This window comes from Osmerus eperlanus, unplaced genomic scaffold (genome assembly GCF_963692335.1).
Source record: "Osmerus eperlanus unplaced genomic scaffold, fOsmEpe2.1 SCAFFOLD_553, whole genome shotgun sequence".
In the NCBI taxonomy this organism is placed as follows: Eukaryota; Metazoa; Chordata; class Actinopteri; order Osmeriformes; family Osmeridae; genus Osmerus; species Osmerus eperlanus.
In genome coordinates, this window is record NW_026911391.1 from 523 (window position 1) to 18786 (window position 18264).

Sequence of the window (18264 nt, forward strand, 5' to 3'; positions counted from 1 at the left end):
GCCCAAAATACCTCACCACTGATGAGCTGTTTGAACATGAGAGGGTGGAGGTGTAATTTCTGTAATTTCTGTAATTTCTATGATTCAGTCCAGAAAAAACTGTGACATTACCTGATTGCATCTGAATAGAAACACATTGATAACATGAATTTGGATGCATGTATTTTATGCAAATACCCTTCTGAATGATGTTCATTTGAAATCCCACCCTCTACTGGGAGAAAGCACACATCCTTTGCTTTTGGATTAACTCAGAGCACCCGTGTAATTATTCCTCTTTGTGAAGCGATGTCTGTGATGTTGTGGTACAGGAGTGTGTGTGATACACTGTGTGATGTCTGTGATGTTGTGCTACAGGAGTGTGTGCGTGGTTCAGCAGCTGCTCTGCTATGGGTTCTGTATGTGACACAGAGCAGCTCCTCTTCAGCACAGAGAGGTGTGTGTTCAGGGCTGCAGCTCATTGTCGCCCCCTACAGCCCAGCTGGCAGTATTGGTGTCAGAGATCAATGCCTCCCCCCTCAGCTGCATGTGCAGCAGTATAATGTGGGAAATGGATGCTATGGATTCACTGGTTTTTGTGACACACAAATGTTTTTTGTACATAACACATAGGTAGGTCACCCTAGCTTTGAGATAATATTTCTATCCGTAGATATTACTCGCTGTAAGCTATTTGTGTCATAGGCTATTCGTTTAGAGACAGGCTCAGTTACGTTTGACTATAATGAAGCTAGACTCCTCCAATGTTTCTGTTCACTTGATGATAGAATATTCTACATTTATACAATCTTTGGTTGTCCGCATTCCATTACATCAATTAAGGATAAAATCATCTGGCAAATGAATGAATTTATTCCTTATTAAAAGGAATTTCAGGAAATCACGGTGTTATCAGTCAGAAAAAAAGAGAAAGTTTCAGTCAGACGTTGTGGCCCGCCAGCTATAATTACTTATGTTAGAGTTTAGTGCCATAGAATGTTTGTTCAGAAAAGTTAGATAACTTAGCCGGCAACAACTGTTATAACTTACTGTCTAGCTAACTGGCCAGCATCCAACTAGCTCGGTAGCTAACTGTCAAACATAACAGTTATTTAGTTAGCTGGCTTCCCACAATTTCCCACTTATCAATCTTGTTAGCATGGCTTACCAGCTAACGTTAGATTTGTATTCAAGTATATAGATTATGTAATGTTACAGTTAAGTGTCGCCGAATGCTTCTATAACAATATCCACAGTTTAATTTTTTGATTTTTTATTTATGTATTTAACTATCAGAAACGTAGACGCCACATTAAAAATGTCCTTGTCACAATGATTCTCTTGTTTTCTCCCATACAATCCTGCTAGCAGTTCAGTAGTAGTGCAGAGCGAGTGTAGTGCAGGGCGACTCAACACCTGGTCCTGAAGGCCGCGGTGTCTGCAGGTATTTCTCCAACCATGCACTACGCCACAGGATTTCACTAATTAGTTTACCTGCTTGGTTCAGGCAGTAAGGTAATTAGTGAAATCAGGTGGTGCAGCACTTTTGCTAGAGCAAATAGATACATAGTTGGGCTGAAGTGCTTTTACAGCGGGAGCAACATTAGCACTCTGGCTCCTCCCTGTGGTTGGAGTGTGTAATGGCAGCTTGTGTGATGTTTGGAGAGAGTGCTCGGGAAAAAATGGCCAAAATGGTCTTTCATCTGCCAATGTTTATTAGAACACTTATTTCTGTTTCGAAATAGAAATAATCTCATTGGAAGAGAGAATGGGAAAGTGCATGTGACCACATGTTTCTGAGTGTAAGCGTGTGTGTGTGTTGTGCGCGTGTGTGCGCGTGTGTCTGTGCATGTGTATAAGAGTGTGCATGTCTCACAGTAATGAACAAGCTGGGGGTTGAGAAAGGGAGGCTAATTCTGGGAGGCTTTTGCAAAGTATGAGAGGTCAGACACTATTCACAGCGGCGTAGCATTAACTGGGCTCCTTAGAGCTAATTTGACAGGAACCAGCGCCATAACGCCCAGGGGTTCCCTTCGCGTCAAATCACAAGAGCCGTGCGTCCCCCGACCCTTTAAGTGGCAGAAACTTGCTGGCCTCACAGCTTAGAACTATCACATATGTGCCAAACTGCCGATCGGTCAGTCTTTGGCCTCCCTTTTCCCCCTCAATATTCAGTTGTAATTTAGGCTGAAAAGCTACAAGATGAATTAGAGTCATGGAGATCACACAAGTTACAAACAAAATAGTTTATTCGCAGACAGGTAGGTTATCAGCTTTAGAATATTGTAATCAATTACAAATACACAAATTAAGAATAGAGATAGAGTAAATAATCATACCTAGCCTGCTTGGACTACACACGAACACAGAGTATAGAATATGCCATGTGGAAAGTCGAATACGATCTTCCGCTGCTACACATACATACATACATACATACACAAGACATGTTGTGTGGGAAGTCGAAAACAATCTTCCTGATACTTACATACACTTACAATATGCTGTGTGGGAAGTCAAATACGATCTCCCAGATTGGTCTGTCTCCCTTGCTTTTATGCCAAAATCATACGTTTGAAACCAGGCGGCAGTGCCATAAATCAACCTGGAGGGGTGGTCAAATCTGGAATTTAGACCCCCACCGTTGGGGGGTTGTTGAGTAGGGAAAATGAGATGATTACCAAGAGAGGACGTGTAGGTTTTCCCTTAGGATACTGAAACTATAGTTTATTAAATTCCATTTGGTATGAAATGTATCTCATCCGATTCCTTGATTTTATCAGATCACATCCATACCAAACAGATTACCCTTATGTTTTATTATGTTGCAGTTATCATGAAACTTCCCTCCTGATTATTCAATTTACATGCAATTCCTGTTACCATTACATAAGACTTATTGCAATAATACAAGGATCACATGGGCAATGTTTTCAAGGTGTTTACCGGGTCTATTTACTATCTTAATAGCAGTTTTTGAATATTTAATCTAGGAGAGTAGTCACCGGTGTAATGACAGCAGTGCCCAAATGAGGGCTCTGTGGCATTGTCCGGAGTCTTCCCCCTTGGAAGTGACCAGGTATGGGGTCACAGGGAGGTCACCAATGTTCGGGAGGATTCTTTTCCCATGACCCAACTGACCTTGGACCACTCATACATCTTAACTCCCCAACAGGTAGTCTAAACAACATTGAAACCCCAGCTCTCAGGCCCCTCACAAATGGCAGCCCTTCCTGACCTTAACCACTAGGCTACAGGCCGCCCCATCATATCTATGAATGCTGTACTTGGGAGTTTTCATGATAACTGCATTATGCTGTAAATACGTATTTGTGCCTCTCATGGTAATATACCTTTTGGATAAACCTGATTTGGGTGAATGAAAGGAAAGGAGACACCCCAGACTGTTTGGTTTCTTCTCCTTATCTCCGAAATTCAGGCCTTAGTTCTTGACCCTAAAAGTGAGTCACCCATCTATCGTTTACAGCCAGGCCCACCAGGCTGGGGGCTAAAACACATGGCTTCTACAGAGACAGATTTTGCCCAGTTTCCCCTCGGCTCCTGAATGGTTGTGATATCAACGGTAGACTGTTACAAAAACTAGACCATTACACCAGACGCACTGAACCAATCAGAATAACACCAAACATTACTATATTCTGACCTGGGATTATCATGAAGCATCTTTATGCCATCTCCAGTACTCCTGTACTCAAATCCTGTAGGAATGTGAGAAAAGGGGGCCCCCAGGGCCCAAGAAGGCACCTCTAAGTATCCTTCTCTAGCTCTCCCCCACAGGCATGTGTGCCAACGGTGGGGGCTAACAATGTATGCTCCAGGAGGGGGAAGTCAGCAAGCTGACCAGCGCATGAGACCAAATGTTACTTTTGACTGGCTTACACCATCCATTTTGACATAACAGGCTGTTACAAATTCATGAAATTATAGCATAAAAAAAAGTAAACATATACCCTCACCAAGCACTTTATTAGGAACAATTTTACTTAATTACACCTACGTATTCATGCAATAATCCAATCAGCCAGTGTGGCAGCAGTGCAATGCATACAATCATGTAGATACAGGAGCTTCAGTTAATGTTTACATCAACCATCAAAATGGAGAAAAAATGTGATCTAAGTGACCATGGAATGATTGTTGGTGGCAGGCAGGGTGGTTTGAGTATCTCAGAAACTGTGGATCTTCTGGAATTTTCACGCACTAGTCTCTAGAATTTGCAAAGAATGGTGCAAAAAAAAAAAAATTGTAAATAAACAGAAAATCCAGTGAGCAGCAGTTCTGCATACAGAAACGCCTTGTTAATGAGAGACGTCAAAGGAGAATGGCCAGACTGGTCAAAGCTGACAGGAAGTTGACAGTAACGCATATAACCACACATTATAACAGGGGTATGCAGAAGAGCATATCTGAACACACAACGCATCATATCTGTAGGCTACAGCAGTAGAAGTATAAAAAATAAGTAATAAAGTGCTCCGTGAATGTATAATGTCCACGAGGGACACTTGCTCTCGGTACCCTAACCATAGGCCGTATAACACAGAGAACCCCGAGCAAGTGAAGACTGACGCAGTGAAAAGGAACAACTTTGACATACCTATTGGTTTTGCAAATGTAAATAAAATACATTTAAACAGCGCTTTATTTCACTGTACCATTAGGGCCTGCATGATGTCGCAGCGTGTACGTATGTCATAACTAAAGCGGTTGACTTCAGAGCTATCATTCTTGTGGACAAAATATTTCTTCAAGCTGCACTTTTGCCCTATCGACTACCCTTCCCCCAGTCTACAATCATTGGATGCCAGGTACAACTTTGTGACCAATCGGCTTCAGCAGCAGCTGGTTTAGCGTGATTACCACAGCCTGAATGGTGGATACCGAGCGCTTCGCGGGGAATCACGATCTCGAGCAGGTTTTAACGGGTGAGCTCGAGGAATATTGATGATCAAATTGTATATCTTCCTTTATTCGTTTAAACTTATCGCCGTTGTTTATCCCGTTAAAGGAAGAGAAAACGAATCGACCGCCTATCGAAAAAAAGGTGAATTTATTCTCATAAATAAATAACTTACGTTAGGAAAGGTATCTAAGCTAATAAACTAACGTTAAGTTGGTAGCTAATTTAGTAGCGTTAGCTAACGTTATACATCGTACTAAACGATGGCTAACTTACAGTATCATATTATTTACAAAGTTCATATGTCATGTCACATCGCTTTGAAACAAACGGTAGCTGACTGTAAGTTTCTTGTTCTTAACGTTAGCAAGCTGGCATCGCTATCTAGGCTATCTATAACGCCCGAGATGGTTCATGTTTTTCATGCTCGGCTAAGCTAGCTAAATGTAAAGCTGGTTATTGGTATTGGTGTAAAACCTGATAACATAGCCAGCAAATGAACTTGCATGCCATCAAGTTAGCTTGCTACCATTAAGTTGCATCATAAACCACTGAGGATTTAATTAGCTAGCTGATGGTTACAGTGAGATATTTACACTCATTTTTCACACTTAGAACCTTTATGTTAAAGAATGACTGATATCCTTTTACTGCTGTCTTTCAGCTATCCATGAGAAAAACTGAAATGTCTGTTTGTTCAAATTTTACAATATCAAAATTAAAGTATGTTACAGTACAAAATATGTAACATGACCCTGTCAAGTCAAGGAAACTGTCAGTGGCTGTTGCTTAATAGCCAAAGTGTGTAAAGTCATGAATATTATGTTTTCAGACAAATTATGCAGTGAAAAGTACAGTGAGTGGGGGTTCAAGCAGAGGAAATATGGCCTTCAGTCAGTTTCAGAGTGCAGCTTCTGGTTCAGATTCTTATTTTACATCGTATAAGCATCAGGTAAGCAATTATTAATATTGTATTGCCGATACAATTATTTTTCAAGGGAGCTAACCAGTCAAGGTTACCTTTACTAAATTTTGAGTTGATTTTACTTTGTGTTTGTGTGTTTATAAGCTATGCTAACATATTCAGTGTTTCCCACAGGTCTGAAAAAGACTTCTGTTGGCAGTATCTCTATTGGGGGGATGAAACAAAAATGATATTATAAATTAAATGGTGCTGTACTATAAGAAGAACAAAAAACAAACAGTCTGCAATGGGGGCCAAAAATCTGAGGAGACTATCAATTCCTGGTTGTTTCGAGGAATAACGCAATTATAATGCTCCAATTACACTTGTTATTTGAGAATACCTTATTGAGAACAAGTGGAGCTTATTTGAATGGCATTCCCCAGACAGTCAATCCAGTCAAATATCTGGTAGCAGGTGAAGAGGGAACATCAAGTAGGCTAAAGATCAGCTATGGGAAGTGGGTAGAATCAATGCCAAGCAAAGTGAAGGTGATAATCAGGATGAAAGATGGACTCACCAAGTACTAATGAACTTCAATACACACTTGTTTTGACATATTTAAAAAAGAATGCATTTCTGAGTGTGTAAACTGAAAATCATATGCCCTTGATAAGCAATCAGTTCTTGGTAGTATCCTCAGGCTTTTGGTTAGTTGAGATTTGAGAAATGCATGTCACTGTTTGATTGAAAATATTGTCCCAGTTTAAGAAAAAAGTCGTATAAATTAAAGTAAAATTGTATAAATACAACATAAAACATTTTCTTGCACAATTGTGTATTGTCTTGCACAATTTTTGGGAACACTAAATGTATGAAATTCTTGATAATGTTTTTTTTAAATATAACTAACCATTATTGCTCACGCCATTTTGTTGTCAGTGTTCATTGCAGTAAAACCTGGCAATTGCAAACTATCATACCCTGAGGAAGGCAAGCTATTCCAAATCTGTGAACTAAAATGCAGTCTTTGTGTGAAAATGTCAAAATGTTGTACTTTTATATTATTTTGCAGTCCAGTTTATGTGGGGATAGAGTTAGAGTCCCTCAGCCCTTCACCTCTCCCCTCCCCTTTCCTGGCTTTGCCCCCCAAGAGGAGTCATCGCTGCCCTACACACCCTGGGCAGCCCGGGGAAGATCCCTACCAGCTCGGGGAATGTGCCAAGAACAGGTGCTTACCTGTCTTACTGTATGCTCACAATGTTCACCATTTCCTCTCAAAACATATACACTGTACATTGTCATGAAACAGCCCCCTTCCTGATATCCTCTATTATTACATATTATCACACTGAACGGTTTCAGATCTTTAGACATGTATATAATGTAATATTAGACAACAGAACCCAACGGAACCCAAGTAACACAAAACATTTTTTTTAATGATGATTTTATTCATGTAAAGACAGAAGTGGAAAAAGTAATTGCCCACTTAAACGTAATAACTGGTTGCATCACATTTAGCAGCAATAATTGCAACCAAACACTTCCTTTAATTTGATATCAGTACTTGTGGAGGGATTTTAGCCCACTCCTTGGAGAATTGATTTAATTCAGATAAATCAGTAGTTTTCGAGCATGAACTGCTTGTTTCAGGTCAGATACCACAGCATCTCTTTTTGGGCTCAAGTCAGCTTTTGTACTTTCCTTTCCAAGGACTTTTGCTGATGGAAAGGAGTGTGGAAGTGAATCTGATCTCTATGGACTTGTGTCAAATATCCTGGAAGAGGCAGACCACATGGATACAGACTTTGCAGAAGAGTTAGTAACTCCTTTTTTCTTTTTCTGTTTCTCTGCTTTTTTCTGACTTAATACTTTTAAGACTGTTCCACAACATTGGAATAAAACCTCAGCCATTACCTTGGTGAACAGATTTACCAATAGCAGAATGATTTTGTCTCACAATTACAGTTCATGTTTTATATGTTGCTAACTTTGGCCAGTTAATTCAGTGTTACTGGGAAGTCAGTTATTTTTGTTTGCTCTCTGTTGGCCCAATTATTTTGAATAAAGTCTAACTAAGGAACTTAAATATAGACTCACTGAGCACTTTATTAGGAACATATATACTGGGTAGGGCCTCTATTTGCTCTCAAAACAGCCTCAATTCTTCATGGAATGGATTCCATAAGATATTGAAAACATTCTTTTGAGATTCTATTCCATGTTGATATAATTGGATCACGCCATTTCTGCAGATTTGTCAGCCACATCCCAAAGGTGTTCTATTGGATTCAGATCTATTGACTGGGAAGGCCACTGAAGAATATTGAACTCATTTTCATGTTCATGAATCCAGTTTGAGATGACTTTTGCTTTGTGACATGGTGCGTTATCATGCTGGAAGTAGCCATGAGAAGATGGGTACATTGTGGCCATGAAGGGTTGCACCTGGTCAGCAACAATACTCAAATAGGCTGCGGCATTCAAGCCATGATTTATTGGTGTACCAAGACATTCCCCACACCATTACACCATCCCCACCAGCCTGGACTGTTCACAGAAGGTAGGTTGGGTCCATGGATTCATGCTCTTGGCGGCAAATTCTGACTACCGTCTGTGTGCCTATGCTTTTCCAATCTTCACCTGTTCAATTTTGGTGAGCCTGTGCCCACTGCAGCCTCAGCTTTGTGTTCTTGGCTGGCAGACGTGGAACCCAATGTGGTCTTCTGCTGTTGTAGCCCATCCCCAAGTGTTGTGCATTCTGAGATGCTGAGATCAAATTTTTTCCCCATTCTGATGATTGATGTGAACATTAACTGAAGCTCTTGACCTGTACCTGCATGATTTTATGCATTGCAGTGTTGCCACACAATTGGCTGATAAGATAATTGCATGAATAAGTAGGTGTACAGGTGTTCCTAATAAAGTGATCAGTGAGTGTAAGTGCTTAGAATAGATTCATTATGCCTGTATGTGCTACAAAGGTTATTAATGGGCAATGCTTTTCTGTTTTTAGATAACAGCGCATAATGCAGTGCTACTTTGTATTTTTATTGCATTTCCCTGTTTTAAAAAGTAGTCGTCTTTCGATATTTCTCATACTTCACAATCTGCACATATTGTAATGTACATACGACACTGGGAGACTAACTTCTAGTAAAATTAAACAAGTAACTATAATTAACAGTTTACTACTTTAACTTATCCACAGTTTTAACACTAGGCAGGCCAGGGTTCTTTACTACCTATTAGGGATGTAAATGGTTAATCGGTTGCTTATTTTTCTTGGAATTCGTATGTTAAAACAAAAATTATATTCCTGAATGCATGAGGGCGCTCATCCATGGTATACGAGCTAGGTCTGAGACTATCTGGATGGTACAGTCCAAGTTACTGTATATTAAAATATATGGGTGGAACGAGGAAACTTAGCATGCTTATAACCACCTTCAAAGCAAGGCTTCCTAATGTTACCGTCGCCAGATAGTCATCTCACCACAAACGCTAACCTCTTTTTTTCAGTCTCAGAGTAGTCATAAGTATTCAGACCATTAATTCAGTACTTTGTAAAAGACCCTTTGGCAGCAGTTACAGCTTTCTTGTGTAAGTCCTTCAAGCTTTGCACACCTGGTTTTGGGTAGTTGTCTCCACAGATGTCCTATGGGGTTTAAGTCTAGGCTTTGGCTGGGCCACTCAAGAACTGTCAGACACTTGTCAGTAAGCCAGTTGAGCATTGTCTTGGCTGTATGATTCAGGTCATTGTTGGGCTGATGGGTGAATGGTCCCCCCGGTCTGAGGTCGTCTGTATTTGGTTTCATGCTTCCTTCCCTCAAGTCTGACCAGTCTCCCTGTCCCTGCTGCTGAAAAGCACCCCCATAGCATGATGCTGCCACCACCAAGCTACACCATTGGTATGGTATTAGCCATGTAAGGAGCAGTGCCTGGGTTTGCCAGGCAGTGCTTGGAGTTTCTGTCTCATCAGACCAATCTCCACAAGGGCAGTCATATGTCATTTTTCTCATTTTACTAAAGAATGGCTTCCGTCTAGCCACTCTACCATGAAGGCCTGATCAATGGAGTGCTGCTGAGATGGTCATCCTTCCGGCAGGTTCTCCCTTCTCTGCAGAGGACTTCCGAAGCTCTGTTAGAGTGAAAGTTGGGTTCTTTGTCAACTCCCTGACCAAGGCCTTCTTACCCAGTTACTCTAGGAAGAGTCCTGGTGGTTCCAAACTGTGTTGTGCAGCCAATTTTATTGCTATGAAGACCACTCTTAGTACGTAGTCTTGCTTTCCAAATGTGGGCTTACTTGCTGGAGGTGATTGTTACTTTATCTGTGCTGTTGACATAATGTAGGTATAAACAAATTAAGCACAGGACGAATTAGCTTGACGTTACAGAGCAAGCGATCATACTTCTGGGTTCTTCTACTTGGAATGGCCCATCTCCAGGCTCCTATTCTCTTTTAATACGTGACATACATGCTCGTTTCTGATTTCCGTTTTTCAGAGGAGGAAATCTGAAAGATCCAATCAGCCAACTTGATCAGCAACAACAAACAAGGCACTCTTTTGTCATTATTAATCGTCCATTAACATCGACTGATCAGTAATATAGAACCTGGAAGTAATTTACCATCTGTTGTTTATAAGCCTTCTGATTCACCCTATTGACTGGGAAAACCTGTTTGCTGCCTTAAAGGTACAATAGGTAAGATTTTTGTTAAAACATTTGGTCGCTAACCATTGTAAATCCCTTCCTATCGTTGAAAAAGTCCCACTGATATGCTGACTTACCCTCTGCCTGTGTTTATAGTGCTTAAATTCTGGTTTCAAAATATACAGTTGACAGGCCATCACTCTGTACCAAAACATTGTGCAGCTGTAGAATAATTCAAGCTCATTGGTTGAAAATTGGTTCTAATTGCCACAACCTTATGTTTTGCAATTCGGATTGTTCACGTGTAGCTGCCTACATTGCACTCCAGAAAAGCTATCACTGGAACTCTGTATACGATTGCTTATTATCCAAGCGAAGACTACATATCTAGTTATGAAACACTACCAGTTCGCTATCGGTAGCAACTAGCAGATTAGCCATAGTTAGCTCGACAAATTTACAAATATAGGAACAATACAAGGCAATATGAACATAGTAGCGAGCGTTGCGAGCCTCAGGCAATAACAAACTGGTATCGTTTTATAACTAGATGCAGTATACAACAGAAATGTGTACACCCCTGTGCAATATCACTTAAATGGCAAATGAGTCAAAATTGTATCACTTTACAGTCATTTAATTACTTCTAAGTTTTACAGTACGGTATTTGCTCTTATGTAAAATAAAAAACGAACAGTTTAGATTTACTATATAAAAAAATATGGGCCTCACAGTAGGAAAAAGTCAGTACACCTATCATTACTGAGATTGAAATCTTTTTTCTTTTTTTTCTTTTTCAATACTTGGTATGTCCACCTTTATTTTTGATGACAGACTCAATCCTCGGCATGGAGGATACCAGTGTTGCACAAATCTGTGGAGAAATGTTCTGCCATTCTTCAGAGACAATATTTTTCAGCTGCTCTTTCCTGGAGGGGTTGTGTTGCTCTACCTTTCGCTTTAAAATACCCCAAAGGTGTTCTATTGGGTTCAAGTCAGGCGACATACTTGGCCAGGTTATAGTTTTCACTCTTTTGTTCTTTAGAAACTCTTGCATAATTTTGGCAGTGTGCTTGGGATTGTTATCAAGCTGGAATAATCCTCTTCTGCCAAGCTTCTGGAGACTGGGAATCATCTTGTCTGCCAGTATTTTGGAATATCTATAGGCATTCATGGTGCCATCTATAAATGTCATCTCCCCAACACCTTTTGCACTCATGCAGCAATTACATTAAATTACATTAATGGCATTTGACAGACGCTGTTATCGGTACGAAGTACAATTTCAACTGCTACCTGCACAACAAAGATACGGACCTCTTTTTTATTTTTATTATTATTTTTTAATCGTAATACCACAACACGCAAATGTATGAACAAACCGCTTACCTAGCTAAACACTGCTTACCTAGCCAAACAATACATCCTAATACACAAGTAAATATCACAGCTAAAGACAGCAATTAAGGTCTACAGGGAGGTAGGGAGGGATAGGGAGAGTTGCAGCTTGATGAGGTGTGTCTTCAGCTTGCGTTTGAAGATGGCAAGAGATTCTGCTCTTCTGACGTCAACGGGGAGTTTGTTCCACCACTGTGGAGCCAGATCAGACAGTCGTGAGCAGGAGGTGGAAGTTTGGAGAGGAGGAGGTGCCAAGCGGCCTGTGGTGGCCGAACAAAGAGGTCTGTGTAGGGTCAGATTTTTTTGGGGGGTAAGCTAGGGCTGACCCCTTAACTGCTTTGAAGGCTAGCACCAATGTTTTGAATTTGATGCAAGCCATGACAGGCAGCCAGTGGAGGGAAGTAAGCAGGGGGGGTGACATGCGATTGTTTGGGAAGGTTGCAGACCAGACAAGCTGCTGCATTCTGGATAAGTTGGAGGGGTCTGATGGCGGACGCTGGGAGGCCAGCCAAGAAGGAGTTTCAGTAGTCTAGGCGGGACAAAACCATCGCTTGGACCAGGAGCTGGGTCGAGTAGGGGGTGAGAAAGGGGCGGATTCTCTGTATATTGTATAAGAAGAACCTGCATGACCGGGTCACTGCCGCAATGTTCTTGAAGAGGGACAGTCTGCTGTCCATCACCACGCCAAGGTTCCTTGGACAGGGTGATGGCTTCAGTGAGGTATCCCCTAGCGAAATGGAAAGATCCAGATGGGGAGAGGTAATAGCAGGAATGAATATCATTTCTGTCTTGCCTGGTTTGAGCTTTAGATGGTGGTTGTCCATCCAGCTCTGGATGTCACTCAGGCAAGCTACGGGATACGGGCTGAAGATACAGGCTGAAACCTGTGTGTCAGATGGTGGGAATGAGGTGAGGTGAGTTGGGTATCGTCTGCATAGCAGTGGTAGGATAGACCATGTGCAGTCATAACAGGGCCAAGGGAACAAGTGTAAAGAGAGAAAGAAGCGGGCCTAGGACTGAGCCCTGGGGAACTCCTGTGGCAAGGGGCTGAGGTGTCGATACTGTACCAGCCCAGGCAACCTGAGAGGTAGGACTCAATCCAGTTCAGGGCTGTGCCACAGATCCCCATTGCTGACAGGGAGGACAGGAGGATGGAGTAATCCACAGTGTCGAAGGCAGCACAGATATCTAGAAGAATGAGGACAGAGGAGAGGGAGGCTGCTTGTGCGGCATAGAGTGATTCGCTGACGGAGAGGAGTGCGGTCTCTGTCTGAAGCCAGACTGATGGGTGTCTAGCAGGTTGTTTTTAGAAAAGAAAGAAGAAAGTTGATTAGAAGCAGCTGGTTGGATTGTTTTTTTTTTTTTTTTTTTGGATTGATAGAAAAGGAAGAAGAGATACCGGGCGTTAGTTCTGGATGATGGAGGGATCCAGGGTAGGCTCTTTTTAGCAGCGGGGTGATATAGGCCCTCTTGGAAGATGATGGAAAACAGCCTGAAGACAGGGAGAAGTTGACAAGGGAGGAGACAAATGTGAGAATGTCAGGTGTGATAGCCTGGAGGAGAGAAGAGGGGATAGGTTCAAGGGCACAGGTTGTAGGGCGGTGGGAGAGCAGGTGTTGAGAAGCATGAGTCTGTAAGGGGAGAAAGTGGAAAAGGAAGGGATGGGCCTAAAGGGGGGGAGGGCACAAGGATGGTGGTTGCAAAGGATCTGCAGATGTCTGTGACCTTCTCATCCAAAAAATCAGCTAGTATATCAGATAGTATTTTACCTTGGCGGCAGTGACAGCAGAAGAGAATGCCGCCAGAAGGGACTGGTCGGCTGTGAGGTCTTGTGAGATTTGCCCCACTTCCTCTCCACTGCGTGGAGGTTGGCCCTGGAGGTACATACGGTGCCAGATATCCAAGGACTGGGAGGGGATGTGCGAGGTGGTTTTGAGACAAGGGGACAGAGAGAGTCAAATGCAGAGGCGAGAGATGAAAGGAGGGTGGCAGATGCAGAGTCAGTGGGGAGTTTGGAGAAGGATTCGAGAGGGGGAGAGAGGCGGTGAAGTGCCGTCGCTCTGAGCACACCTATTTCTATTGGCTAAAATCATTTAAAAGGAATACCAAATCAAGACTAATCTTGTGACAAATACCAGTGCTATTAAAAAAATGATCAATCACTTACCAGGTAGCCAACCAGTTTCAGTGATTAACACAACGATGAAACAAACTAGCTCAAGCCCTAACCTCAGCTGTTCAAAATAGCAATTTTAGAATCTACTTTACCGCGTCTAGTGGAACGGCCCGCAGCGATACCAACGCACCTGGTTAAAATTATGTACTCACTCCCACCTCCATCCTTCACTGTCGGGACTATACATTCACTGTGGTAGTCCTGGCGAGGTTCACGCCAGACATGCTGGACCCCATCTGAGCCAAACAAATTTATCTTGGTCTCACCTGGCCAAAGAATGCGCTCCCAATATTCATTGGGCTTCTTTTCTTGCAAGCAAGGGTTCTTTAGTTGACGCAGTCCATAGAGGTTGATTGCTATGCAATGTCCTTCGCACTGTCTGAGCTGTCACAGAAACTCTGATTTCCATTGATGACTTCTGTGTCAAGTCTGAAGCACTGCCCGTTTTTCAGAGCTAGATTGTGCAAGTAGCGCACTGTCTGTGCCGTCATTTTAAGAGGACGGCCACTGCGGCTCTGATTAGTGGTGCTATGGCTCATTCCATACCTCCTGATTACTGCTGCAACTGTGTTTCTACTGATTTTTAGTTAGTCACCATTCTTCCTGTATCCTTTTTCATCTTTGTGAAGTCTCACAATCAGATTTTTCATTCCATCCGGCAATTATTTTCCATGTGGAGCCATGATGCAGACATGCAGATAGACACAGCTCATAGGTCTAAAACTGAGAAAGTTCTGGTGTTCATAGGTCATTTTATAACTATGTTCATGCAATTAGTGCAATTAGGCTAATTGGAAATCACAGGTGTACTCAATTTTCAAGTTTCTACATTGAGGCCTGTATTTTCAATGTAGTCTTTCTAAAGTATTTATTTTTGATTGTTCGTAAGAGGAAATACTGTACTTGTCGCCTTAGAAATGATGCAATTATTGAGAGGTGATACAATATTGAATCAGTTGACATTTAAGTGATATTGCACAGGGGTGTACTGACTTTTGTTGCATACTGTATGTACTCTTCGCTTGGATAATAAGCAATAGTATACAGAGGTTCAGTGATCAATTTGGGCAGCTATTTGGGCAGCTACACGTTCCTTTTTTCTCTTTGAATGTTCAATCATTTGTAAACCTTTATTTCTCCCAAAAGCTGCAGTTGCATCGTTTGTAGTAGACTGTCTTATCTTAGCTATATAGCCAGCTAGTTACACATTGTGTAGCACACCAAAGTCAAGAACCCCTCTCATAAAGTCACCTGTTCGGCGAACATCTTACTAGAACACTACGAAAAGACGGCAGGCTCTGTTGCGTTTGTCGCTGTCAACTTTCCAAAACAGTGCTTGTTGTGGTTTGAGGGTGTTTGTTGCTGCAATTCCTCTATTGATGGAATGACCTATTGTACCTTTAGAAATTACAGGAGATTAATAACCTTGTTGTTTTCTCTTTCTTTGGAACAATAGTTAAATTATAAAACATTAGTTAAGCTGTCAATATAAACCTGAAAAGTTAATTCATTGAATCACACTTGAAATGATCCTGACATCACTGTGTAATACAGAGTATGTTTTGTTATTTCTCCCCACTTGAGCTTGAGTGTCTTAACTTTCTCCTCCATCTTTACAGGGCACTATCAAGTTTGAAGTCTGTATGGTCTCCCAAGTCAGTGAGGGAAGCCAACAGCCAACAATACTTCCTCTCAGAATCAAAAATGCAATCAAATTCCTTTCCGGTCTATCCTGAGCCATTTAATCAATGCCACAGGCAGCTCTCAGATAAAGAGCCACAACAGAAGATTGTGCATCACCAAAGTTTCAACGGCTTTGACGTCAAAAACCAGTGGCTCTTTCCGCCCAGCAATGGCGATACGGATACGTACTCTCTGCAGACTCAGGACATGGAGAGGGTGTTGTGTCAGGAGGGATCAATGGGAGGGAACTCCTTTCTGCCGAAGAACAAACCGGAAACGGATTACGGTTCAGTCGGAAAGCTGGACGGGCGCTCTCATCACATCGACGGTGTCGCGTCCTCTTTTGGCTTACAGAACCGACTGAACGACTACTTCTTCGGTTGCAACGCCAGCCATTTGACGCACGGACGGGTCAAGCCCCACAGGAGCAAGCAGTTCCCGCTTCCTGAGGGAAACATGTTGGCCAGGGACATGCAGGGGCTTCTGGTGAGTGAAGCAGACTCGTTCAGCAGGGAGTCGCAGAACAGGCAGGGCGGACAGAGAGAGTTTGATGAACAGGTACCCGAGCAGCAGAGCTTCTCATACCCCAAGATCCCAGCTCTCGATACACAGGTCCTCCAGTTTAAGAAGGAGCAGGCCGGGGACTTTAGAGAGTCCCTCAATAGCAGGACCAAGACACAATCACCGACGGGCAACTACTACGCCAAAGATTTCCCAGGGCCTCAGCATGCCGAACACTTACAGCCACCCAAAGGCTTTTCACCTTCTTTCACTGTGCCAGCACCTGCCCTCAGCAAACACATGGATAATTATTCCCTTCCCAACCAGCATCCCCCTCATCAAAGCCAGCTAGGCCACTACCTCAATCAAGTCAAGCAGCCTAATGGAAATGGAGCCGCATCCGGGCTGTCTAAAATGCTGTCGCACTCGGTGTCAGAGTTCGTGCCCCAGCATCAGGCGGAGAGAGCAGTGTCGTGCCTCACGGATTACGCACAGGGAGACGGCCCCCACGTCCCAAACAGGGCCGCTCAGAGCCAGGCTGGGTTAAACCTGGAGGGATTAAGGAAAGGAGGAGACAGCAGTCAGTTTGAGCCAGACAAGAACACGATGCACTGTAACCTCGCCAGCGAGGGGCAGTCTCCCCTGCGCTTTGAGGGGAAAATGAAGCCACAGACCCAGAGAGAAGGGGATAGGAAGCCTGGGTTTCAGCCCGAGACTTACCTTGATTTTCTGGGAAGAGTGTACGGTTCGCAAAGGCATGCGGGTGGGAACTTTGGCGTGAACACCTCGGGAAAGAAGGAGCCTTCTGCTCTGTTCCCATATGTGTGTGCTGTGGGCGACCCCAGGAAGAATCCCTACCAGCTGCAGCTTGGCATCGGAGGCTTCCCGCCCAGGTCAGCCTTCCCATATGGCAACCCGGTCACATTTATGGATCTGTGCAACCTGCTGCCAGATGGCGAGTTCCTGCCCTTCAACCCCTACCTCCATGACATGAGTGGAGACGGGCCATTCCTGGGCATGGCAGCCACAATGAGGTCCCCGCGGCTTGTGAAGAACCACTGCGCCCCCACCGGCCAGCTCCACTACCAACTGGAGGAGTGTTATGAACAATGGAGGGTCCTGGAGAAGGAGAGGAAAAAGGTAACCCTGCAGACGGCTAGATAAAAAGCAAGGAGGTGAATTTGACTTTAAGGTACAATAGGTAATTTCGGACTTACAGTCAAGAGAGGAATAGCAGCAACACCTTCAAACCACTCCAAACCAACCCTTTTCTGTAAACATGCTGACATTGACATTGGCTGTGGCACTTAGAACCAATTTTAAACCAATGAGCTTTGGTCAGTGAGCCTTTTTCAATGATAGGAATGGATTTACAATGGTCTGGTAACAACGTTTTAACACAAAAATCTTACCTATTGTACCTTTAATGTGGTCAGCCACATACATATCCCTTGGGATCCTGCATTGTAATTACTCTATAATAATTTTATGTATATCCAGTTTTCATGCATTTTGTATTGCTATTTGTGTCATTTGGGAGAAACACTTCAGTCATTAAACAAGAGTGAGGCTGCAACCAAGTGCTTATTGATTTTTCTGTCATGTATAGAATGTGGAAAGATGAAATGAAAGAACATGAATTGAGTGAAGTTGGCTTACTTTTTTCTATGACAGGCTGAGGCAATCCTTGCAAGGTATTATCCTGGGAAACGAGTTTCAGCAGTGAGCTGCAGCGCCTTCCCAAAAGTCCCACCAAATCCTTCCCGAGTTGACCGTCTCATTGTGGACCAGTTGCGCGAACAAGCCAGGGTGAGGATTTTCAACTTTTGAGTTGTTACTAAATCCTTACCTAATACTAAATAGCTACCTTTGGACCCATCCTTGAATTAAATAATTCATTGTTAGTCAGCCAGTGAGAGCCCAGATGTCCTCTAAAATTCAAAGTGTCATTGTCTCCCACCTCCTGATCAAGAGTCATGCAGTTGTTACCAATTAAATTTAATTTTGGGCTGACATATTCAAAGTCAACTTTGAAATTAGTTA

General features: G+C 42.8%; 1 protein-coding gene across 1 annotated transcript; it reads left to right on the plus strand.

Moving 5' to 3' along the window:
* Positions 1 to 4870: 4870 nt before the first annotated feature.
* LOC134016013 (meiosis-specific coiled-coil domain-containing protein MEIOC-like) lies at positions 4871 to 18030 on the plus strand (the record flags this gene model as incomplete). Its single annotated transcript, XM_062455450.1, has 5 exons — positions 4871 to 4925; positions 6885 to 7035; positions 7521 to 7625; positions 15657 to 17361; positions 17896 to 18030. Coding segments are annotated over exons 1-5 (2151 nt in total), but the record flags the coding sequence as incomplete, so codon positions are not given.
* Between the last annotated feature and the right edge of the window lie 234 nt (positions 18031 to 18264).